The 27290-nt window shown below is 42.6% G+C and overlaps 1 protein-coding gene across 1 annotated transcript in view; it reads right to left on the minus strand.

The window, feature by feature from the left end:
* The window catches only part of JMJD1C (jumonji domain containing 1C), a 673912-nt gene that overhangs the window by 256514 nt on the left and 390108 nt on the right, over positions 1-27290 (minus strand). The window contains exon 3 of the mRNA XM_030203125.1: positions 18734-18847. Coding sequence (XP_030058985.1) covers positions 18734-18847 — 114 coding nt within the window. The remainder of the gene's footprint in view (positions 1-18733; positions 18848-27290) is intronic.

Here is a 27290-nt window from a genome sequence, read left to right on the forward strand (position 1 = left end):
GCTTGCTTGAATTATTATATTTTGTATATAAGGGGCTTTTCTGTCATTTGATTTATTGTTCTTTAGGCGGATGTCCATTTCAGTATTTTCTCCACATTCACTTTCACTTCCTATACACCAGGGAATAATGTGCTAAAACATCTGTAAAAGCAGTTGCTACAATTATGTTTTTACACAATAAATAAGAGTATGTCAACTTTCTTAAAAACATACACAAGTACTTTAATAATAGAAGGTTTATATCATTCCAAATAAACAAAACACTTCTGAGAGCTATGTCAAGCCTCTCTTATATCCGGTTTCTCTCTCATCTGCAAATAAATACGCACACATGCACACCTGCATGTAGCTGCCATGAAAATTCTAGTATGTGCTTATTAATGGAACATAAGAATAAAATCTTGTGTCTACACGAATGAAAAAAAAAGGTTTGCTGCAAAATTAAGTAGCATGCATTAAACATTGTTGTATAACCTCTGCAGTCATCCTTTTTTCTTTCCTCTCATCCTGCTGCCTCTCTCTTATTCCCTTTCACTCCACCTTAGCACTCCTTCCAATTTTCTCAGGTAATTTCCCCTTAGCAGAAATTAGCACACATCTCCTTAACCTGTTTCACTGCCTAACAAGCCCCTTCCTCGGCTTGTCTCTCCTCCGTAGAGCTCCCCTAACTCCACCTCACCAGCTGGTTTTCCTGTCCATTCCTGCACTGTGCAAATCTCTCAAGTTATGTGAGTCTGTGGAGCCTGACAATCAGCACTCTTCTCAAAGTCTTGCAAGAGCAGGCAGAACTGTTGATATTGTGCTGCTCACAGAAGGGCCAACACTTTCTCACAAAGTATTCTTCCTCATATTGCCTTCTGGATGCTTGTCTGATTTATTAAAAACTGCACTGGCAGGATTTATTGACCTTCTTCAAGCTCATATCTCATTTATGCTGACTCAATGGGCTTTTCCTCAGTGGAAAGGTTCCATAAGACCTACCCCAATCCCCAAGAGCACCTCAGCTTCATCGGGAGGTGCCTCTCACTTCTATTTCATTGTTGACTAAGGTAATGGAGGGAATAGTTGGTACTCAGCTTATAAATCAACTTTTCTCTTTCTTTCTTTTGCATAAATCTCAGTCAGGCTTTAGGCCTTGTTATTGTACCGAGGCGTAGGAAAGCAGTCAGCTTTAAGTTTCTAGTGATGCAATTTGATGTGTCAAGTGCCTTTGACCTCATTGATCACAAGTTGCTTTTAGGCCTGTTGTATCAGTTTGGATTGTGTGGGAAGGTCCACCAATGCTTCCGAAGCTTCTGAAAATCTAGATCATATCAGGTGAAGTGGTCAGGTTCTCTCACACCTTCATGGTCTCCAGACTGTGGAGTGCCACAGAGCTCGCCCCTTTCTCCAATCCTATTCAATGTTCTGATGGCTCCATTAGGTGAAAGGCTAGAGGCAGCAGGGTTCTGCACTTTTATTTATGCGGACAATGTCACAATCTATATCCCTTTTCAAGGCTGGTTTTCCAGAAATTGTTGCTAAGATTAGGCTTGGTCTGGATTTGTTGGAATCCTGGGTTTCTGAATTTAAGATAAATAGCGCTTCAGGTCTCTTTAGAAGCTGAGGAGAATCAGATATTTCTCACCCAACATCTTTATAGACTGCTAGTTCAATCCTTGGGTTTAACTCCGTTTGATTACTGCAATTTCATCTATGCTGAATGTAAAGAGGATGTCCTAAAAAGCCTGCAAATGGCCCAAAATACTGCAACTAGGCTTGTCCTCAAGGTATTGTGTTTTGATAGAGCCACTCCATTATTATGCAAGCTGCACTGTTAAAGCCAGGATCATTTTTAAATTATGTGTTTTTGTCATTCAAATATTGGAAGGGGGGACTGTGTTGGGTTAGTGGAGCCACTACAGTACCAGGGACAAGTTGTTGTTTTTTTTGTTTGTTTAAATACTGGGGGAAAGGGGCTGCTGCAGAAAACATCCGTGCAGGATGGTTGGTTGGAGGGAGAGAAGGGGTGCCACTAGACTTCCACTCCTCTCAACCAACCTTTTTGCTATCACAGACCTGGCAAAAAGTTTCCTGCACACATCAAAAAAATATTTTTTAATTGCATGGCCACAGAATTAATGACCACATTACCATGCATTTTAACACTCATGCTGAAACCATTTCTGCACTAATCAGCCATTAAAACCTGCAGTAATGCTTTCTGCATCAGCCCGAGAGAGCTGTGCAGGGCAAGATGATGATGGCAAATGTTCCTCTATACCCACAAACAGCCGACTGGGTGCCTACCTCCTCCTGCTCCCCCTGTGGGTACATTTTGCATCCAGGGAATTCCCCGCAAGTATTTGTTGCCACAACCAGTGTGTACTCTTTTACATCCAGGTCTTGCCTGTGCTGTCGGGAATTATATAACACATGCTCAATTATGCACAAAAGTCAATGGGTGCATATTGTGCAAGTCCCTAGTGTGTACCTTAACTTTATAAATGCACTGCCTGATGATCTTCAGCCTGGGAACATCAAGAGTTGCATGGAATCCTACTGTTCCAGGCAAATATCTGAACTTTCCAGAATGAAAGACCCCACCCCAAACATGTCACAAACAATGTACAATATGCATGTTTAAGTGCAAGTTAAAAAAATAAACTGTATAATAGTTGAAAGTTCTCAAATGTTTTCTTTAAGTTCTATTCAGTATAATATCAAAAACTCATATATACACAAAAAAACAACCACAAATATTAAAAAAATATAAGAAGCTGTGCATTTTGGCCTACACGGTTTAGCGCACAGCATTCTAATATTTGCTGAGGGGAGGGGGAGCTTTTAAGCTATAAATCAGGGGTTTTCAACCCTGTCCTTTGGGACACAGTCAGACGGGTTTTCAGGATACTCACAACGAATATGCAAGAGAAGTCTGTATGCATTGCTCCACTGTATGCAAATCTCTCTCATGCATATTCATTGTGGGTATTCTGAAATTCTAACTGGCTAGGTGTGTCCCGAGGGCTGGGTTGAGAACCCCTGCTATAAATTGATGGTGTGGAAATTACTATAATGTTTAAAAAAAAAAAAAAGTGGGCTAAAAGAAAAACCAGTAATACATTGCTGCAGTAATCTGCTGAGGAATTCTGTATGGCGCATTCTTCTCCCTTCATATCACTATTATGTGAGTGGGAATCAGCTCATGCTCTGATATGAATGGAGAAAAGAAAAAAATGACATTAAAAAAAGTCCTGGTGGTCCAGTGGGCCATGGACCACCTAAACCCCATCTCCATCCCATAAACATTCATTGGTGACCCAGTAGGCCCTGGAACTCTCAACTCCTGCCCTTACATGGAACTAATAATAATATGTAACTGGTCTGGGTAGGTATCCAGTAGCATCCTGTCCCTCCTGCTGCTAGCTTGGAAAATAGCAATGCCTGACCCCTAGCGGTACATCAAGGCACACCACTAGGGGTCATTCTGTCAAATAAGGGAAGCATTCAAATAGGGAGTGTTTCAATTATTTGACAGACTGACCCTAAGTGTGCACACCTTGATGTATTTATTGATAGGGTTCAGGCGCTGCAAGTTTTTGGAAGGAAGCAGGATGTTGCTGGAGTGCTAATGCTTCATAAGGAGTGGAATGCCATAGCACTGGTTGCCCTTGGTGGAACCATTCCCTGTCCCAGAAGCCCTGGGGAAGAAGAATCTTTTCTCTTTCTTGGACCACTAGGGGCAGAGAGGGCTCAGAGGTCTGTGCTGAAATGCAGCACCTCAGAATGACCCTTTACTTCAGGTCTGGGCTGGAACAAAAAGCAACACAGGAAATGTGAACTTTCAGCCTGGCTTAGACAATGCAGCTTTTCAGCGGTGGAAATCTGGAGGTATTGTACTTTTGCAATATTTGATCCAGGAGGATGGAACGTTATATTCTGCACATTTGCAACACCACTTCTCATCTGTTTTAGCTGAGATTTGCCTATATGCAAATCTTGCATTATGTGGCTGGCCTACCCCCCCCCCCCAGGCAAACAAATGTGTCTCTCCAATTTAATAGCAGTCTCGAATAATTTTTTTGGAAGGGGACGTAGCAGGTCAGGTCTCCATTTCTTGGTTTAAAAGGGAATTGGCTAAACTCCAACCTCTACAGAACTATACTCCTCTGCTGGAGGTCTGGAATGGAGGCATGGGTAGACCTCTTCGGATATCAACTGTGCAAGCTATGTTTAAATCCATACTGGTTTGATGTATAGTGCTGAATTACAAGAGTGCCAATATCGAATAAGTCACAGAGCTTATTTTTCCCAGAAACAGACCTATAATGCAGGTTGGGCAGACACCTCTCTCTGTTTGAAGTATAATGCTCAAGACAATACCTTTTCTCATGCCATATGGCAATGTAGGCAAATACGGACGTTTTGGTTTGCTCTTCTCACCTATTTGTAGCGCCTATTGGGACACTCTTTACAATCATCAGCAGAGGGGTTCATTTTTAATCAAAGCTTATTCCTCAGGGCTCGGGGTCACGGTGAGCGATGTTTTTTAGGTAAGGCTTATGTGGTGGGGAAGAAATGCATATTAAGCCATTGGTTGAAGGAAGCACCATCTACTTTCTGGCACAGGCACACTAAGATCAATGCCCTGATGTTATGGGAATTGAAACAAAAATGCTGCTTATTGGTTTGGGTACCCTATTTTAACTCAATATCACCTAGAGCAAGAAGTTCAAGTCTTGAATGCCTTTCAAGGTCCGACTTGGGTATTCTAAACAGTAGGGGGCAGGGGTTAATACGGATTTCGGGGGTGGGGGGGGGGGAGTTTTTAGGAGGGGTAATGTTTACATGGTTTTGTATTGTTCTCCATGTTCTACAATGTCTACTGTCTTTAATAAAATGCAACACAGGAAGGAAATTTCAGTGCCAGAAAGTGAAAAAAAAAAGTGCCACAGGGTTTTTGTTTTTAAACATCAGAAACAATTACGGATTCAGCCTTTTGCATGCCCATCACCCTATACTTTTTTGATTTTCCCCATACTAAAAGATCTTACTACATGGGATTAAGATTTGAATGAGAAAATAAAATCAAGGCCACTATTTAAAAATTGTGAGTGGCTATTATTAGGACTAGCAAAAAAAGGCCAGTTTCTCAAAGAAATGAAACGGGCACTAGCAAGGTTTTCCTCGGAGTGTGTATGTTTGTGAGAGTGACTGTATGTGAGAGAGTGAATGTGCGAGTGTGTTTGTGTGACAGAGAGAGAGTGAGACTAGGTGCGAGTGTGTCTGTAAGAGAGATTGTGGCAGGGCCCACCTCCCTCCGTGTTCCAGGGTCATCGTCCCCTCCGTTCCTCCAAGTTCCAGGGTCGTCCCCTCCCTCCCTCCCTCCAAATTCCAGGGTCGTCCCCTCCCTCCCTCCAAGTTCCAGGGTCATCTCCCTCTGAGTTTCAGGGTCCCTCCCTCCCAGTTCAAGGGCCCCCCTCCCTCCCTCCCAGTTCCAGGGTCGTCGTCCCTCCGTTCCTCCCTCCGATTTTTAAGTCATCTTCACTTACCAAGTCAGGGTTACAGCGGCGGCCATCAGCGGTAAAATACGTGCAGGCTCGGCCCTTCTCTCTCTTTCTCAGCTGTGGTCCCGCCCTTACGGAAAAAGGAAATGAGGGATGGACCACAGCTGAGAGAGAAGGGCTGAGCCTGCTCGCATTTTACCGCTGCTGCTGGCCGCCGTAACCCTGACTTGGTAAGTGAAGATGACTTAAAAATCGGAGTGAGGGTGCCTGGAACTGGAAGGGAAGGAGGAAGGGAGGGACGACGACACCCTCATGCGTGTGACGTGCCCTTCCCTCTCACTGTTCCGCCCTCGACGTCATCACGTTTTGATGCGAGGGCGGGACAGAAAGAGATGGTGACAGACTGACGAACCTTACAAAAGCTTCACTTAAAGTGTGCCACGGTCAGCTTCAGAACGTTGGAGGTGCTTTTTATTATAGCAGATAGTTTAAACATATAGCAAAATCATGCCAAAATACATTGTATAGACTAACCATGGAACTCGATAGCAAACATCTTTCAGGACTTTATTTTCAAATATTTATGGTTTTAGATATTGGTTTAACACACCTAAAATAAAAAACTGAGGTGACAACTGAAGACAGTCATACAACATCCTAGAGAACTGAGAATACTGAAAATTCTATAATAGGGACATATTAAATGACAGTAACCCAATAGAGGAAATGTTAACAGGTGGCCAGTGCTAGTTCACTTACACTTGCCACTGGGACTTTCCACAGTTATAATATGTGAAAAAACCCTCAGGAAATAAACCATAATTTACTGAAGTATTCTTTAAAATACATCAAAGATTGCTGCTTAAGATTCATTTACATTTCCTCTGGGATCAAGGATCACTCTACCCCAGTGATCCTAAAAGTGTGGGCTGGAACCCCAAATAGACTCACATCATCCTCTCTCTCTTCCCTCTGGATCTCCATTGTGAGCTGTGTCTAGTTAAAAGGCAGTCAGCACGGGACATGCAAATAAATTTCATAGGCCCTGTCTCATCCCTCCCCCCCCCCCACCAAAAAAAAAAAACAAAACAATACACACACACACAAAAAACCACTCCTTATGCTGGCTTCGTGTTAGATTGGTACTGGGGTCTGGGAGTACACAGAGGGATTTTGTGCCGACTGCCACTCTTGCTACCACTGATGCTGTCCTCTTCATGTTTTGGTTAAGTGTAGCAAAGAGGAGAGAAAGAAGATGTGGGAGGGACAAGAATAAAGGTAATATAAATTACATATTGAATAAAAATTTGGGAAGAATGAGTTTTCTTATCTCTCTAATCTGTCAACTCTGTTTTTTTTTCATTCTATATCATTGAATACCAAACACAAACTGAACAAAGCAGGTGTGTGATTACAGAACATGACAAATTCTTGGATGGTTATTCAGAAGACTTTGGCAGAGTTTGGATTTTGCTTTTGTTCAGATTCTATATCAGATACTTCCCCCTCCCTTACCCTACATGATTTGGCTCTCCATTCCCGGTGCCTATGATTAATTGTCAATGTTTTTCTTGAAATATACTGTTTTGAATATATCAAGTGCTTTATAAATAAATCATTTTTCTTGGAAGCTCAAACATATGCAAAATTCAGATAATTCTCAAGGCATAGTGACAGTACAAACCAGATTACAGAAGGAATGCCTTTAGAGTTCATGGGGAGGGACATATGCTGATATTTCAGATGCAGCTTCTATGGCCTCAATACAGTAAACAGGGCATTAAAATGTTGCAGGAAGCTTCACACACAGGGCTCTAATGCAATGCTAAAAATATTTTACTACTAATGCACTAAGTTAATGGTATACAAATTACCTCATAATTAAATGTGTTCGCTGATTAAAAAAAAAAAAAAAAAATAGACAACCAGTACACACCACCATGGTAGTCTGCTGCGGTTTGCTACATCACAAATAAAATCTCTTCTTTCCCTTTTGGTGTGAGAGAAGGGACTGGATCACATACTAACAGAGAGGAAGGGAAAAAAAATGCACAACTGACTCCCTGACCCACCATTACCACTAACAAGAATTCTTCGCCCTGTCACCCCAAGCCAAGGATACAGAACAGAGAGGCCTTGACCAGAGTTTTTCCATGTTTCTGAACCAATACTTCTTACATGGTGTGGTGGGTGGTGCATCCACTGACATCCTCTGTGTCCCATCACTGGACCTCTAACCAATGCATCCTGCTGCACCTCTAAGGGATCAGGTGCTACCAATTGGTTAGATGATGGCTCTAGAGAGGTAGGAGAGAGAGTATCACTTTGTCTCGGGGGGGGGGGGGGGGGGCAGGGGTCCTCCTGGACCACCAGGGACATCTGGGGTGGTGTTGGGGGTAGAGAATCCAGGGTCCACTGCCAAAAAGGGGTCATCTAAGATAAGTGCCACACTTTACCCCATATAACCCTTTTTTCTCCTGTAATTCCCATTTATTGCAGCCCTAAGCTGAAGAAAAGCTTCAGTGCTATAAGAAAAAGAAAAAAAGTTGCAGAATAATTTAGTGCAGTTTTTTTTTTTTTTTTAAATCAGGAGACATTTTCAGGTCCATTGTGCTACCCTTTTGCACATTGGTTTCACTGCTGATTTTCCCACGTTAAATATAGTGCATCACAGTAAGATTCGCATGGAAAAAAAAAATCATAGGAACAGAGAAAAATTCAGGCTGATAAAGACCATATGGCCTATCCAGTCTGCCCAACCATGCCATCTACTCTCCCTTATCACTCTCTTTGAGATCCTATGTACTTGTCCCCCAAGCTTTCTTGAATTCAGATATTGTTTTCATCCCCACCACTTCACAAGAAGACCATTCCACGAATTCACCACCCTTTCTGTGAAAACCTATTTTCTTAGGTTACTTCTAAGTCTATCCCCTTTCACCTTCATCTTATGCCCCCCCTCGTTCCAGAGCTTTCTTCCAATTGAAAGAGACTTGCCTCCTGTGTGTTTATATGTATATCATAAGTACGTAAGTATTGCCATACTGGGAAAGACCAAAGGTCCATCAAGCCCAGCATCCTGTTTCCAACAGTGGCCAATCCAAGTCACAAATACCTGGCAAGATCCCAAAAAAGTACAAAGCATTTTATACTGCTTATCCCAGAAATAGTGGATTTTCCCTGGGTACATTTAAATAATGGTCTATGGACTTTTCCTTTAGGAAGCCGCCCAAACCTTTTTTAAACTCCGCTAAGCTAATCGCCTTTACCACATTCTCTGGCAACGAATTCCAGAGTTTAATAACACGCTGAGTGAAGAAAATTTTTCTTCAATTCATTTTAAATTTACTACATTGTAGCTTCATCGCATGCCCCCTAGTCCTAGTATTTTTGGAAAGCATAAAACAGACGCTTCACATCTACCCGTTCAACTCCACTCATTATTTTATAGACCTCTATCATATCTCCCCTCAGCCGCCTTTTCTCCAAGCTGAAGAGCCCTAGCCGCTTTAGCCTTTTCTCATAGGGAAGTCATCCCATCCCCTTTATCATTTTCATCGCCCTTCTCTGTATCTTTTCTAATTACACTATATCTTTTTTGAGATGCAGTGACCAGAATTGAACACAATATTCGAGGTGCGGTCGCACCATGGAGCGATACAAAGGCATTATAACATCCTCATTTTTGTTTTTCATTACTTTCCTAATAATACCTAGCATTTTATTTGCTTTCTTAGCCACAGCAGCAGCACACTGAGCAGAAGGTTTCAAAGTATCATCAACGACGACACCTACACCCCTTTCTTGGTCTATGACTCCTAACGTGGAACCTTGATTGACGTAGCTATAATTCGAGTTCCTCTTTCCCACATGCATCGCTTTGCACTTGCTCACATGAAACGTCATCTGCCATTTAGACGCCCAGTCTCCCAGTCTTGTAAGGTCCTCTTGTAATTTTTCACAATCCTCCGCGATTTAACGACTTTGAATAACTTTGTGTCATCAGCAGATTTAATTACCTCACTAGTTATTCCCATCTCTACGTTATTTATAAATATGTTACAAAGCAGCGGTCCCAGCACAGACCCCTGGGGAACCCCACTAACTACCCTTCTCCATTGAGAATACTAAACATTTAACCCTACTCTCTGTTTTCTATCTTTTAATCCGTTTTTAATCCACAATAGAACACTACCTCCTATCCCATGACTCTCCAATTTCCTCTGGAGTCTTTCATGAGGTACTTTGTCAAACGACTTCTGAAAATCCAGATACACAATGAGGCTCATTTTCAAAGCACTTAGCCTCCCAAAGTTCCATAGAAACCTATGGAACTTAGCCTCCCAAAGTGCTTTGAAAATATGCCTCAAAATCAACTGGCTCGCCTTTATCCACATGTTTTGTTCACCCCTTCAAAGAAATGTAGTGGATTGGTGAGGCAAGATTTCCCTTCACTAAATCCATGTTGACTGTCTCATTAATCCATGCTTTTGAATATGCTCTGTAATTTTGTTCTTTATAAAATAGTCTCTACCATTTTGGCCGGCACCGATGTCAGACTCACCAGTCTACAATTACACGGATCTCCTCTGGAACCCTTTTTAAAAATCTGTGTTACATTGGCCACCCTCCAATCTTCCAGTACCACGCTCGATTTTAAGGATAAATTACATATTACTAACAATAACTCCGCAAGTTCATTTTTCAGTTCTATCAGTACTCTGGGATGAATACCATCTGGTCCAGGTGATTTGCTACTCTTCAGTTTGCCAAACTGCCCCATTACGTCCTCCAGGTTTCAGTAAGTTTCTCCGACTCGTCCGCTTAAAATACCATTTCCGACACCAGTATCCCACCCAAATCTTCCTCGGTGAAGACGGAAGCAAAGAATTCATTCAATCTCTCCGCTACGGCTTTGTCTTCCCTGATCGCCCCTTTTACTCCTCAGTCATCTAGCAGTCCGATTCTTTTGCCGGCTTCCTGCTTTTAATATACCTAAAAAAATTTTTACTATGTGTTTTGGCCTCCAACACAATCTTTTTTTCAAAGCCCATCTTAGCCTTCCTTATCAGCGCTTTGCATTTGACTTGACATTCCTTATGCATCACTTTGCACTTGCTCACATTAACCGTCATCTGCCCTCTCCTGCTTTTCTTCCAAAAGTATATATATTGAGATTTTAAGTCTGTCCCCATATGCTTTGACGAAGGCCACTCAATGAATAGATAGTAGTATCGAATTCATAGTCAGATGTGGTAAAAGCAGTTAGCGTAGTCAGATTTAAAAAAAAGTTTGGAAAAAGGAGTTCATAAACCATTATTAAAGTAGACCTGGGAAAGCTACTACTCAACCCTGGAGATGAGTACCATGGAAACTAACTATTTTTTGGGATCCTACTATATACTTGTGATCTGACTTGGCCACTGTTGAAAACAGGATACTGGGCTTGATGGACTAATGGTCTGACCCACTATGGCAATTCATAAATTCTTGGTTCCTTAGCTGCTTTATTTCAAATGTAGCAATGTTTCTATGCTGCAGCTGCTGAACTTCCTCTTCTATTGAAACAAGGAGATATACATAGGCCAAAATGTTTTGGATCACCTTCAGCTCGTGTGGCTTTTTTTTTTTGCTAAATTCTCAGGCAATTCAGTCTATTTCTCAAACTTGTTTTACTAACTTAATGCGTACAAACTTGACTATGCACATGTTAATTCACAGGTTAACATGTGTTAAATCAATTCTGCATGCACTAAAATTATGACACACTAACAAATCAAATATGTATACATATCCCTATTTCTCTGGAATTCCCAGTCCAATGTGGCCCATATTAGAATTCTTATCTGCCTTTTCCTCAATCTCCCATCCATGTTAAATTTGGTTCTGTTCTATTTAGTTCTCAGAGAGTTTATTGCTCTGGATATACAAACACCCCTTATGTGTAATTATTTCCACGATTCCACTGGGCTGCAGATAATAAAAAGGAAACATTTCTAATAAAGCAGTAAATGTATTCTGCTTTTCCTGGCTTCAGTTTGCTAAACTGTGAAAAATAAAAGTGATCAGATAGCCTAGAGCAAATTAGTTACTACTTCTATAACGGAATGCGACGAGGAAAATATGTGGAGCATGGCTCAAACAATTCTTTTCAACCCTTTTGTATGTGTGCTTCTCTGATCTGGAGGGGTGGGATAGTTTGAATGAAGCCATATCCATACAGTCCTTTTGGTTTGAAAATAATACAATTAAACCAAGTGTGATAATTAGATTTCAAAGGACAGATTTTACAGATTAAATGTAGCATATGGCTATCCACAGAAACAGTTATTGCCGTGCTTCACCAGAAGTACATACACAGTGTCATCATACATAGCAACCATTAAGAAATCTATACAATTTAGTCACTATACAGAAGAATTTACAACAAAGAAAAGCATGAAAGGAGATATTCTCTAACTGTTCTGTTTCAGTCTCAAAGTTTCTATGCTTCTGAGGCTAGAATGGTTTCTTAAATAGATATGCACTGGAGCATCTTCTGGTGAGTTTATTTCTCTGGAAGTTAGCCCAATCTAGTTCTTTTTTTTTTTTTCTTAATGCAATGTGTCTTCACACCGATTTTTTCCCTCATGTCAAATTTGGACCCGTTCTGTTAAATATTTGTTGAGTTATTTTGCCCACATTCTTGACCCCTTCTGTATAATTCTTTCCAGTATCCACTGGGTATGAAATTTGAAATTTATAGCCACTATTAGCTAACTTTCCTTAGAACATGTCATCTATCTGGTTTTAATAAATAGAATATCATTGTTTTAGAAACCAGAGCAACAGAGAGTCACTGGATACATCTCTCTGTATACTACATAGTAAAATGGCTATTAGATGCTAGTTCAAAACTGTTACAACAAGGGGAGCTCCAACAACACTGAATTCAAATAACAGTATATTTAATTTTCTACAGAGTAATAATCCCTTTAGTAGCAGCTTAAGATTGACTACGCTCTGTGGTATCTGTATCAGGAATGGGTAGACAAAAGAGGCTCTTTTAGCACTTATCTACCACAATTATCTATGTTTCAGACTACTGTGAGACTAACTTGTGCTACAGAGATGTACAGATGACACCTCTTTACTTGCTGAAAATACATGAGCCAACAGACTTCAGCAAACAGTCTGTCTCACAGATTTTTCCAAGAGACTCTGGCTGTTTGGTCTTCTTCCTGCTTCTGTTATTCCAGTACAAGAGTGTATGGAGTGTCACACAGTCTCAAAAAAGAAGTGTGCGCTTACTGTCCATGCAGCCCCCCCCCCCCCTTTCTTGTCCTCCCCTTGCACTGACTGCTTTGGGTTCAGAGTGGAAACCCAAACAGACATAACAGGGATTTAAAGAGCTGGAAGAGGAGCTGCTATGGCATGTCCTGTCTGCTTGCCTCTGGCACTGTTCCTCTACAGATACTGGACCACCAAGAGGCACTGGTTCAATGTGCTCACTGAAGAATGGGGAGACAGAACAGAAGGGAAATGGAGAATTGGGAGCGTAGAGGCAAAGACTGATCCCCATCCAGGACCCAGGACTGTATCCCTATTCTGTACCTCTGCCAAAAACCTTCATACATAGCTCGAGCATTGAAAAATATATTGGACCAATAATTATTACAGGGTACCAACCAAATCCAAATGAAGCTACCTCTAACTACAACTGGCACAATCATTAGAACAATAATGCTTTTAGATGGAATTCTAACTTCAAGAAAAAAATGAGTAATAGTCATGGGTGGTGTAGCTCCATCCCAGAATACTGCTCTTATCAACCACTTGTCCAAATACTGCATTACATTAATTTCTTGGCAACTTAACATGTGCAGCTGTTACTGACATAGCTGTTATAAATACTGTACTATGTAGACAAGTCAATGCAAGAAGTATGATTATACTACTGTCAGAGGAGGTGCAGTTTACCTATAGAAAGGAACACATGTTGAGAGTTTTTGGTTCATTTTCTGTATGTGATCATAATGGTTTTCACCATGACTATCTGGGCAATAAGGTGGTGGAAATAAAACCAAAATACCTTCCAAGGCAAGTGCAAAGAAACAGCAGGTTGTGAATACAAAGTTGAAATTACCATCATTTGCATAATGTATAACTGTAAGCAAATTATTTAGCCCTCCTTATACACTGTGCTTGCCCAGTCCTACTACAGTGTAGTATTAGCACAAATTATTGCAGCTTGGTTTCTAACCCATCCTGCATCTACTGTACTTTTCATAATTTTGGTTCTGGGACATAATAGACATAGATGAAGCTTTTACAATATCAAAATGTTTCTTTTCCTCTCGGACTACCAGCTCTGCATAGAAGTTACTCTTGATTCTAATATAAAGCTAAAGTTCCAGAATGTTGAGCCACATTCTTCTAAATGAAAGCTATTAACAGAGGAAAAGGAGACACAAGCCAGTTATGCAGAAATACTTTGCAATGGCCTTCAACACTTAATCATAGGACTTATTGGATAAATACTGTAAAACATTTTCATTATTGCTCTCTCATCCCTCTCTGACTTGGCATAAGAATTATGTGGAGGCTACGAAACTTTTCTGTGTTAATGACTGCTAAGTGACATAAATGTACATATTTGATTTAATTTGAAAAGATATGAAGCAATAGTATCTTGTGGTGTGAAAACACAGATAAACACAGATTTTTGTACCCTCAGAGTCCCTAATTAGATGGAAAACAAACAAGAATATTTACAATTTATAAGTATCTAAGAATAGAAGGCCTAATTATACACTCTTTCAAAGAAAGGGGAAAAAAAGCATTAAGACAAAAGAGATTTCTGCAAATTATGGTATCACCGAGTTTACCAGAAAATTGTCCATGGATCAGAAAGGATGGAAAAATAAAAGCTTAAGAAATGGAGGGGGGGGGGGGATAAACTAACTTGGTAAGGTCATCTACATTAAGTTAAGAGAGGAATTGTAGGAATAAGGAATTGTAGGAATACTGAGTACAATCAGAGAAGCTGATGATTCAAAAGCGTGCAGACGTTGGCATAGAGTTAGCGTGATGTTTGTGCACAATTTTGTGGGCCCAAATTATAAAAGGGGTTTTGCATAGAAGATAACCTTGTGCAAAGCTGTGCATTAGACGCCTGCGAACAGCATTATAAAATCAATGGTAATGAGACTATTTGCTATTGCAAACCGATACAGTGATGTGCACAGAAAACAAAGGCTAAGAACAATCTAGCATAGGTGATCTCAATCGAGTCTTCAGGGAACATCTAACCCAAGAGGATTTCAGGATATCCACTTTGAATATGAATAAGTTGCATCTGCATACAATGGAGGTAGGCCATGCAAACCTCTCTCATGCATATTCATTGTGGATATCCTGAAAATCTGACTGGCTAGGTATGCCCTGAGAACTAGGTTGAGAACCCCTGATCCAGAGCCTAAGTACAACCCAGGCGCTGTAATTCCACGTGAGGCAGCATAAAAAAGGTTAGCTGGTTCTTCTGCAATAGAACCTGAGCACTTATTGCTTGTTTCTTCTTTTTGCTATAAGCTTAAATAGTACCAACAACTATTTCATTGCATCCAAAACAGCATGGGTTAAAAACAAAACAAAACAAAAAAAACAGGGAGATGGTTTTACATTAAAGGCAGCTACAGTTCTTAGCAGGAAAAAACCCATGTATCGACAAACATCTATGCATATGCTAGAATACTATTCTGGACATAAATATCAGCATCACAAAAAATTTATGTACAAAGCATTGTTCCAGCACTTCAGCAGATGTGTGCCAATACTTGTGTGCCAATACTTTTTCTGCTCAGAAACGTGCACAGCACTAGCTGTCCTTCAAAAAGAACTTTGTGCACGTGTCCAGCGTGATCACCTTGATTGATGCACAAATTTTGTGCAGATCCTATCTGCATATAGTTAATTTACTGCATCAGTGAGCAAAACTTGTATGTTAAGCTTGCATTAGTAGCCATGTGCTAAACCATTGGTGAGTGGATCTTATGCAAGCTTTCTTCATCAGCCCTATAGACACATCAATCACACTAAGGTATTATATTGCTTTTTCTTGCTGGGAAGGAAATTCAACTAAAGCAACTTTTTGTGAAGACATTCACATATCAAATGACCAAGGAGTGGAATAAGCTTCCTGTTCTCATAAGATCAGAATGTAACAATCATCAACTTTTTCATAAAAAATTTCAAACGCATTTATTCAAACATTTGATAGAAGAATATAATATAACATAAATATAATATAAAGAAAGAGACTGAAGGGCTCACCATCTTCCACCTGCTGGAGACTGAGATTACTGGATCTTTCTCTTGTTGCCAAGGGCTCTCTCTAGAGTCACAGTTTTCTTTCTCAGTCTCCACCTGCTGGAAGGCATGCACAACCCATCAGTCACATTCTGGGCAGGTCCGGAGGGACGCTAAGGAAACAGTGGTTTAAATATGCCTACTTTTGTTTAATTATTGTTCAGCGTAGAAATCTGTTCTGGTCTCTTATTATGTAAGCCACAATGAACCAAACTGTTGGAATTTTGTGGATAAGAAGAAACTGTATTGTACTGTAGAGAAAGCAATTCTCTCGCTCCTTAGCAAGGAATAGATGGCTATATCTGAAGAATTCAGAAGTGAGGAGTGTTTGCATGAATTCTCAGTACTTCTACTGTGAACTACCAACAGAATACACCTCTGATCTATTTGTAGGCAGGCAAACTGCTGTGTGACAACACCAACAGAATGCATTTCTGATCTGACTTTATTTGTTGGCAGGCAAACTGGTCTGTGACAGGTTCAGATTACCTTTCCAGAAAAGGCTGGACGTTTCAAGAAACTGAGAGACCAAAACAAGTGTCCACTATAACAAGTGGGAGGATGTCTCGGACCTTATATCAGCAAAGGAGAACCTTCATGCCAAGCCTTATCAATGCAGAACCCATAGACACATTAAGCCTGGTGCTGTGCCACCCAGACCAAACATGAGCACGAGCTGCAGGAAGCAGAACTTACAAAGCTGCTGACCTGTATTGGATGCTTGAGGGTGTAGGCCCCCCAGCTTCCCTACTGATAACACAGAGGAGAATGGCGTTTACAAATGCAGCCAAACTCTCCTCAGAGTTGCCCTGGCCACAATCTCTGTGGCTCAGGAGCATCTTAAGATTGAAGGATAATACCATCTGTTGTCTGTGCAGGGTTTTGAGGATCTCTATCAACTATAACAGCATCCTAACCAATATCTAAACATCTGAGCTCAGACCCCAGGGATTCACCACCATTTTGCTGCAGATCTGTATTCCATCAAAAACTAATCTGCCTGTCTGCCACACAGCAGGAGTGAATTAGAAGACGACTAGATGTAACCTATTACTCTTGAGAGGACCTATAAGACATGGAGGATAAACACTGCTGGTAACAGAAATTAACTTGTTTGATAACATTTTTATACAAGTATGGATATTGTTTAAGGTTACTGCAAATCTGTCTCTGCACCATTTGTACTTGAAAACTTGTTATACAGTTAATTTTAATTGATTTAGTAAAATCCTCAGTTCAGAACACTATTGGAGTTGACTGAGTTATTTAGTGAATGTTACCAAGAGTCTGAACTGCTTATTCAGCTTCCAAGAGTAATCTGGCCCTGGTCCCGACAATCTACAGATTTGTTTGTGTACCTGTTCCCATGATGTGGGGCACGCCCTAGGCAGCCACCTAAGCGATCACTTATACCTGGGGTTACAAATGCTAAAGAATCCCAACATAGCTCAATTTATCATTTTAACCATGCTTCTATAGCATAGGGATTCAATTTTCCTTTTGGAAGCATAATATTTCTTGCTGCTTCCGGAACCATCTTCTGGAGTTATCTGGACACTTGGACGAGGAGATACCTCATCAGTGCCTGACCCTAAGTAGCATTCCAAACAATCTTGCATTCCAAAAATTGCTCTTATAAAGTTAAAATGCTCTTGCTGTAAAGATTATGATAACCTGGCATTATAATCTGAGATTGTCTCTTTCCCTGGATATCTGTTGAATACTTTAGCAGCCTGTGCTCTCAAATGAACACAAAAATAAGCATTCACCACTGTTTGAGGAAAACATTTAAAAAAAACATACAAATGCAGTAGAGACCTTTATCCTAGTTAAGTTGCAGGCTTTGACTCAGATAAAATATTAGTTACAGTGGAATATCTAAGTTTGTGAAAGCATACTCCCACAGTTCAATCAACATCCTTAAAAGTGTCTGAGCACTGTCGCTTCCTGGCAACTGATCACAACTGTATACTAGGGTTACAACACTTACTTAATACCCTTGTGGGAGTGTTCAAGGCCTGTTGCCTGCAAGCTTTTTAACATGCAATTATTTTCTCTGGGAGACACCCACTGGTGCTTTGTTGTTCATGTACGCACAGGTGGGGATCCAGGGTAAGAAAAGAAGAAAAACCTGTCCACTGGAACTCGGTGGAAAATGTAAAATTAAATCATATAATAGTTTATATGTAAAAGAAAGTTAACCATAAGATATATATATATATATACACATATACACACACACACCAAACCTAATACACCCAACTGCACTACATTCCTGCTACTTCAGAGCATCATTCAGGTATCCAAAAAAAAAAAAACACAAACACACCCTTTCTGAAGATCTTATCTTAAATTTGCCATTAGGAAAATTTGGTTAAACATCAATGATTATTCTAGAGTGCAACAAAATGCTAAATAAACTGAAAGTACCAAAAAATAGATTTACATTAGATAGAATTTGTTTTTAAAATAATTAGCTACAATTTTAGTAGTGACAAAAATAGATTGCAGATAGGCCATATTATCTAACATGTTTCAGTATAATTAAAAACACTACCAGTTTTCTTTTACATAAAAAATACCAATGCAAAATTCTGTCTACTTGGTCTCTGACATACACTATTTCAACAAAAGCAACTCTCAAAATTTCGATGCTATCAGTGTCCTAAAAATCACATCCTGAAATCCAATGATTAAATTATCACTATAAATGCATATGTACCAGCATCTCTCTCAATTCACTACAAAAATCATTTATTCCATAAGTTACTGCACAAATACATGACATTTGACACACATAAATTTATGCACCCAAATCATTTGTTCTGCAATATTTATAGAATTTTAGTTGTACAATTATTTAAATACAAAACATTGTACAAGAATTTCTCTCTTACCTGATAGGGCTGAAAGGCACTATCTTCATTTACAAAATCCAGTCGTCTATCCACAAGAAATTCTATTGCAGTGATTGAACTGTATACACTTTTTCCAACAAGGGGCTTGAATGTCTGAAAAAGAAAGCATATGAAATAAGTAAAGCTAAACCTTGAAAAGAACTCCAAGGAGCTTTCCCCTATTTTTTTCTGAGTTCTAGTTAACCACCTCCTATAATTTATCATTTCCCTGAACACAAGTTCCATGTGTCAGCAGCAATTGAGACCTTCAACTCACTTTGCTCTGCACTTCAAAAATTCATCACCTGAAACATCACCTTCAACAAGCCTAAAGCTGGTAAGAAACTAGTGTTCTGCATTTGTGTGACCATTTACCAGCCAAGGTACATCAAAACACATGCAAGTATTTTCAGATATATCCTTCTATCCTAATTTTGTAGTTCAAAAACATTCCCTCCTCTGCAAACAACAGTGAACCAAAGCGAAGATACATACCTGTAGCAGGTATTCTCCTAGGACAGCAGGCTGATTGTTCTCACATGTGGGTCGGCGTGCACAGTGGCCCAGGAAACAGCAAAATTTTTCAGAGCAAAAATAAAACAATTTTGCCAGAGCCTTCTGGTGCGCAAACCACGCGCACCACGCATGCGCGGACAACTTCCCGCCCGTCGCATGAGCGTTCCCGCTCAGTTTAATCAAAAAGCAAATAATAAACAAACAACTCCAAAGGGGAGGTGGGCGGGTTTATGAGGACAATCAGCCTGCTGTCCTCAGAGAATACCTGCTACAGGTATGTAAATTCGCTGCGAGGACAAGCAGGCTGCTTGTTCTCACATGTGGGGTATCCCTAGCAACCTGGATCACTCAAAACAATGAACATTGGTCAGCTGGGCCATAACATAGATTGACCTGAAACCATGAACAACTAACTGAGAGTGCAGCCTGGAACAGAACAACAATGGGTCTAGGGGGGGTGGAGTTGGATTCTAAAACCCAAACAGATTCTGCAGCACCGACTGCCCAAACCGACTGTCGCGTTGGGTATCCTGCTGAAGGCAGTAGTGAGATGTGAATGTGTGGACTAAAGACCACGTTGCAGCCTTGCAAATCTCCTCAATGGAGGCTGACTTTAAGTGAGCTACTACCGCAGCCATGGCTCTAACATTGTGAGCCGTGACATGGCCCTCCAGAGACAAACCAGCTTGGGCATAAGTGAAGGAAATGCAATCTGCTATCCAATTGAAGATTGTGTGTTTTCCGATGGAGACTCCCCTTCTGTTAGAATCAAAAGAAACAAAAAACTGGGCGGACTGTCTAAAGGGCTTCGTCCGCTCCACGAAAAAAGGCCAATGCTCTCGTGCAGTCCAAAGTGTGCAAACTGCTTTCGCCAGGGTGGGGTATCAGGACGGGGAAAGAATGTTGGCAAGACAATTGACTGGTTCAGATGGAACTCCGACACCACCTTTGGCAGGAACTTATGCGTGCGGAGGACTACTCTGTTATGATGGAACTTGATATAAGGTGCATGCACTACCAAAGCCTGAAGCTCACTTGACTCTACGAGCTGAAGTAACAGCCACCAAGAAAACGACCTTCCAGGTCAAGTACTTCAGATGGCAGGAATTCAGTGGCTCAAAAGGAGCTTTCATCAGCTGGGTGAGAACGACGTTGAGATCCCATGACACTGGTGGAGGTTTGACAGGGGGCTTTGACAAAAGCAAACAACTAAAGGCTGTCCAGAGATAGGCTTACCCTCTATACGGCGCTGATAAGCACTAATCGCACTAAGGTGAACCCTTATGGAGTTAGTCTTGAGACCAGACTCTAAGTGTAGAAGGTATTCAAGCAGGGTCTGCGTAGGACAAGATGGCAAACCTCCATTTGAAAGAGTACGCCTCTTCGTGGAATCTTTCTTGGAAGCAAGACTCGGGAGACACCCTCTGAAACACCCAAGGAGGCAAATTCTAAGCTCTCAACATCCAGGCCGTGACAACCAGAGACTGGAGGTTGGGATGTAGAAGCGACCCCTCGTTCTGAGTGATGAGGGTCGGAAAACAGTCCAATCTCCACGGTTCTTCGGAGGACAACTCTAGAAGAAGAGGGAACCAAATCTGACGTGGCCAGAAGGGTGCAATCAGGATCATGGTTCCGCAGTCTTGCTTGAGTTTCAGCAAAGTCTTCCCTACTAGAAGTATGGGAGGATATGCATACAGAACGCCTGTTCCCCAATGTAGGAGAAAGGCACCTGAAGCTAGCCTGTCATGGGCCTGAAGTCTGGAACAGAACCGAGGGACCTTGTGATTGATCTGAGTGGCAAAAAGATCCACCGAGGGGGTGCCCCATGCTCGGAAGATCTTGCGGACTACACCCATGTTCAGTGACCACTCGTGAGGTTGCATTATCCTACTCAACCTGTCGGCCAGACTTGTTTACGCCTGCCAGATAAGTGGCTTGGAGAAACTTGCCATGACGGCGAGCCCAAAGCCACATCTGGATGGCTTCCTGACACAGAGGGCGAGATCCGGTGCCCCCCTGCTTGTTGGTGTAATACATGGCAACCTGATTGTCTGTCTGAATTAAGATTACTTGGTTAGACAGCCGATCTCTGAAAGTCTTTAGAGCGTTCCAGATCGCTCGTAATTCCAGGAGGTTGATCTCCAGACCTTTTTCCTGAAAAGACCAGACTCCCTGAGTGTGGAGCCCATCTACATGAGCTCCCCACCCCAAGACAGATGCATCCATCGTCACCACTTTTCGCGGCTGAGGAATTTGGAATGGTCGTCCCATGGTCAAATTGGATCGAATCGTCCACCAGTGAAGAGAATTCCGAAAGTCAGTGGACAGCTGGATTACATCCTCTAGATCCCCCGCAGCTTGAAACCACTGGGAAGGTAGGGTCCATTGAGCTGATCTCATATGTAGACGTGCCATGGGTGTGACATGAACTGTGGAGGCCATATGCCCCAGAAACCTCAACATCTGCCAAGCCGTGACCTACTGAGACGCTCGAACCATGGACACCAGGGACAGAAAGTTGTCTGCCCTTGCCTCGGGAAGATAAGCTTCAGCTGAGTGTTCAACAGGGCTCCAATGAATTCCAATTTTTGGACTGGGGTGAGATGGGACTTGGGATAATTTACGACGAACCTCAGTAACTCTAGCACCCAAATAGTCATTCAGATGGACTCCAGAGCACCCTCCTTCAAGATGCTCTTCACCAGCCAATCGTCGAGATAAGGAAACACATGCACTCACAATCTGCGTAGCAACGCTGCGACTACAGCTAGGCATTTGGTAAATACTCTGGGCGCAGACGCCAGACCAAAAGGAAGTACACGGTACTCAAAGTGCTGTATTCCAAGCCGAAATCAAAGATACTTCCTGTGAGCTGGAAGTATTGAGATATGTGTGTAAGCATCCTTTAAGACCAGAGAGCATAGCCAATCGTTTTCCTGAATCATGGGAAGAAGGGTGCCTAGGGAAACCATCCTGAACTTTTCTCTGACAAGAAATTTGTTCAGGGCCCTTAGGTTTAGGATGGGACGTATCCCCCCCCCCCCCCCTGTTTTCTTTTGCACAAGGAAGTACCTGGAATAGAATCCCAGCCCTTCTTCCCCTGGTGGTACGGGTTCGACCGATTGGGCCTGTAGAAGGGCGGAGAGTTCCTCTGCAAGTACCTGCTTGTGCTGGGAGCTGTAGGACTGAGCTCCCGGTGGACAATTTGGAGGCTTGGATTCCAGATTGAGGGTGTACCCAAACTGGACAATTTGAAGAACCCACCGGTCGGAGGTTATAAGAGGCCACCTTTGGTGAAAAAACATTATCCTCCTTCCAACCGGCAAGTCATCCGTTACGGACACGTTTTACTGAGGCTATGCTGAACTGAGGCTAAGCCCGTCCCTTGCTTTTGATGGGGAGCCGCAGTAGACTTAGGCGCACGCTGTTGACGAGAACGAGCGTGCTGGGACTGAGCCTGGGCAGGCTGCCGAGAAGCAGGAGTGTACCTACGCCTAGCATAGGACTATGGAGCACTCCTCTTCCCTCCAAAAAACCTCCTAGATGAGAAGGTAGTAGCAGAACATGGCCGGCTTGAGAGAGAATCCATAGCATCATTGTGCTTCTTAAGCTGGTCAACCAGATCCTCTACTTTCTCACCAAAAAGGTTATCTCCCCCCGGCAAGGAACATCCGCCATCCGCTGCTGGACCGAATGATCCAGGTCAGAGACACGCAGCCATGAAAGTCTGCGCATCACTATACCTTGGGCAGTGATCCTGGATGCTACATCAAAAGTGTCAAACGTACCCCTGGTCAGGAATTTTCGACACGCCTTCTGCTGCCTGACCACCTAGGCTAGGCCTGCTCCAGAGGGAGTGCATCAACCAAGCTAGACAGTTGCCTCACCGAGTTCTGCAAGTGGATGCTCGTGAAGAGCTGGTATGTCTGGATTTTGGCAGCGAGCATAGCGGCCTGATACGCCTTTCTCCCAAAAGAGTCCAAGGTTCTAGATTCTCTGCCTGGGGGCGCCGAGGCACAGTCCCTAGTACTCTTGGCACCATGGAATTGTGAGATAGCTGAGACCTCATCAATCCAGGCTCCCCATGGATTTGATATTGGGATTCAGTCTTTTTCGGGATCACGGGAATAGACAGAGGGAACGACCAGTTTCACATAAGAACTTCCTTGACTACATTATGCAAAGGAACCATTGCAGCCTCTCTAGGCAGAGAAGGATAATCCAGGACCTCGAGCATCTCAGCCCTGGGTTCATCCTCAACCTTCATAGGGAAGGGAATACAATACGCGCAGCCATTTCCCGGACAAAGGAGGTGAAGGATAGACTCTCCGGAGGAGAGTCTCCTTTCTAGTAGAGGAGAAGGTCCAGAAGGACTCGACAGAAGAAAAGTACCTGGGATCCTCCTCTTCCTCCCACGAACACTCATCTTCAGTATTGGACAAGACATCCCTCAGAGCAGTCCAAAACTGAGCCTGCCTCGATGCCGAGGAACGACGTCCTCGATGGCGGTGCCGAGAAGCCGACGCCCACCTGAACTCCGGTGAAGCTTCCTCCACCGACGTCAAAGGGGAGTCGACCTGGGTGGCAGGCGGCACCGAGGTCGGGGACCTCACCACAGGCGAAGGGCCAGATGCCACTGCAGCAGACGGTATGGAAGGCACAAGCACCTCCGACACTGAAGTAGACTGGCGCAGCAACCCTTCCAGAAGATCTGGAAGCAGGGCCCTGATGCGCTCGTCAAGGGTCACCGTTGGACAAGGCTGCGGGGTCGGTAAAAGGAGCCAGTGGTAGAATCTGTCGAGGCTTGGGAGCAGGTACCAGGCTGCTAGACCGATGCATCGGCAGCTCCTGAATAGAGGAAGAGCGATCCTCTTGGCACCGACGCTTCTCGGGTGCCAAATCCCTCGACGCCCCACTGTGTGTCGAAGGAGAACGATGATGGTGCTTCTTCGCCTTCTCCCGTCATCGAGACTCCTCGGTACCAATGAGGAAGACGTGGAATCCTCACATCTCCTCGGGGCCGGGTAAGACGAAGGTCGGTCCCGGGGGGGGGGGGGGGGCCTGCATAACAGGAGGCCTCGAGACAGGTGGAGACCCAGTCGATGCCTCACTGCTCCCAGCATGAGTTCGTCATTCTGCAGCCATTACCTTCGCTCCCGACGTCGATGCATCCCTCAATGTCAAAGGACCAGACTGAGCCCGAAAAAGCATCTCTCGTTGGGCTTCTCGAGACGCTTGGGTCCATTTCTTCATTCGAAGACACAGACTACAAGCGGCTGGGCTGTGGTTGGGCCTAAGGTTGGATACACCAAGCTTGGGTATCAGTACCCGAGATGGCCCGGTTGCACCAAGTACAACATTTGAAGCCGCTGGGTGTCTTCAATGACATGGAAGAAAAAATGGCTTCGGCAAGAAATCAAAGGACGCGATTGTGCCGTTGAAAAGAAGAAAGGTACAAAAGAAAAACACGGCCGCTTCGAATAAGAAAGAAAACTTACAAAAGAGGTCTAAAAAAACTAAGAAAAAATACGGGAAGAGGTTGTTTTTTTTTTTTTTTTTTTTAAAGAAATGACGCAAATCGTTGAAAGACTCTTCCTGGGTCAAAAAACGAAGAGATGAACAGAAGTACGCTGTCTCTCCGCCGTGGACAAGAAAAAACTGAGCGGGAACACTCACGCGACAGGCGGGAAGTCGTCCACGCATGCGCGCCAGAAGGCTCTGGCAAAACCTTTTTATTTTTGCTCCGAAAAAATTTGCCGTTTCCTGGGCCGCCGTGGATGCCGACCCACATATGAGAACAAGCAGCCTGCTTGTCCTCTGAGAAAAGATATGCCAACAAACCGCACCTACATACGAGATGAATCGGCCTCATATTAGATTGCTGTTTTATAACCAGTGGGCAATTTTAACATTTCAAAAGCAGAACACAGTTTTCATTTATGTAAAACTCCTGAAAGAATCCTGACCAAAGGGAACATGTAATTTACCCACAGTGATTAAAAAGGCCAAGCTTACAAAAAACGATAAAGTTTACAAGAGAGCTCACCAAGAATCAGAGTAAAAACCTTTGTTCACTTGTGGGGTTAGTGTAAAATAAATAAAATAAAATAGGTCCTATGCCCCTTGCTTTTCCACATATTGTTTTCTGGTCAAACTGTTTGATCTGCAACAACAGAGAAAAACCCTTATTACTTTTTCTAGGTCTTAAATCATTAGTAAATTCCAGGATGGTGTTTCCTTAAAAACAACTGTTTACTGATTACTGGCAGAGATTTGTTCTAAAGGGACTTGCAACACAGAACTTTTAGAGTTGCAAAATAAGATAATTAAAATACAATTAACACAGAAAAACAAACAGCCCATCTCACTTCATTTTTCCTGTGTGTATCCTGCATTCTTACGCAAGTATTACAGGTACCCTGCATTTCCTATGAGAGTGCTAGTCATTTTCTAATTTGAAACACACATGACCTCACACACCCTTCCCATACAGTCACAGGTCAAAGGGCCTGAGGTACTAAGCAAATTCCCTAGACACACAAAATGAACCAAATGGTTTGTTTGGAAGGGGGGGGGGGGCTCCATCAGGCCCAAACAATTTAAAACAACATTTTATGTTAATCTGTATGTAGTACTGAACAAGGTGGTAAAACTTAACTATAGATGATATGAAGGGCCAGGTTTCCGGTATAAAAATCCTTTGTTTGCATTGCCCCCCCCCCCCCCCTTTAACAGATATGGTCAAAGCTGACATCCAGATAATATTTTTTTCCACAGCATTTATGCAAAAGGAGGCTACCTGCATAAATATGTTTAAAAATAGAATTACATACATTATCGCAGTACAATAGTTAGGATTTTATCCTTCCATTTTTAATGCTGTATGCTTCTCCTTTATTTCTAAGCAAGATTTCTATTATAAAGAACCCACGACCAGAGTTTGGTTTTGGAGGTTTTACGTACAGTTTTGTAAGAACATATATGCCCAACATGTACTTAAGTAATGAATGGTAAAATTAGTTCTTACCTGATAATTTTCTTTCCATTAGTCCCAACAGATCAATCCAGAGACTTGTGGGTTATGTCCCTCTACCAGCAGGTGGAGATAGAGAGAACTCCAGAGGTTTACTATATGTGGTCATGTGCAGTCACCTTAACTTCAGTATTGTCAATACCAAAGCAGTGGAAGACGAAAGAGTAAGTCCTCTCCTGCCTGCATAAAGCCCATGTAAGCTCCTCAACCGCTCCTGCGGGAGGGTAACAGAAGGTTTCCTTTATATTTTGTTTTGCCTTTTTTTTTTTTGGTAGCCAAAAATCAAATGAAGGAATCTGATGAAACTGAGGCAACTAGAAGAAAACACTTAACCCAGAACAACGAAGAGCAGGCCTCTGGATTGATCTGTTGGGACTAATGGAGAGTAAATTATCAGGTAAGAATTAATTTTACCTTCCATAGCGTCCCACAAATCAATCCAGCGACTTGTGGGATATACCAAAGCAGTCCTCAAGTAGGGCAGGGTACTACAACCTCAGCAGACTGGAGCAATGATCCATAGGCCGCAGTTACATGCGCTGCCACGTCAAATCTGGATTGCCTAGCACTGCCACGCCAAGCCTGCAAAGCCTGGCAAGGGAAGGACAGCAGATCAAGTGTGTGATCTGCAAAAGCCATCCACGGAAGGACAGAGGACCAAGTGGCCGAACTACAAAGGGGAGCCACGAAAGCCAGACGGGACACGGGAAAGAAAGTCAACTGCGCTCTGGAAGAAAGCGTTGCCACCCACAATGGGAGAGACTGTCCCATACAAAGGCAAGCTGAAGAAATTGCTTCTCTCAGCCAACAGCCACTGCAGCACGAAGCCAGATTCCGTTTCTTGAGACCAGCCAGACGACAATATGAGGGTATGCCGGGAAGCATTTCTGCTCAGGTCAGGAATCTGATGATCCTACTGCAGTGTGGGTGTTTCATAAGGAGTTGCCACCTTCCTATAAACCTAAGGCTCTCCAGGTTCTGAATATGTCTGCTTCTGATCCTGCCACC

The sequence above is a fragment of the Microcaecilia unicolor genome, chromosome 5 (assembly GCF_901765095.1).
Source record: "Microcaecilia unicolor chromosome 5, aMicUni1.1, whole genome shotgun sequence".
Lineage (NCBI taxonomy): Eukaryota > Metazoa > Chordata > Amphibia > Gymnophiona > Siphonopidae > Microcaecilia > Microcaecilia unicolor.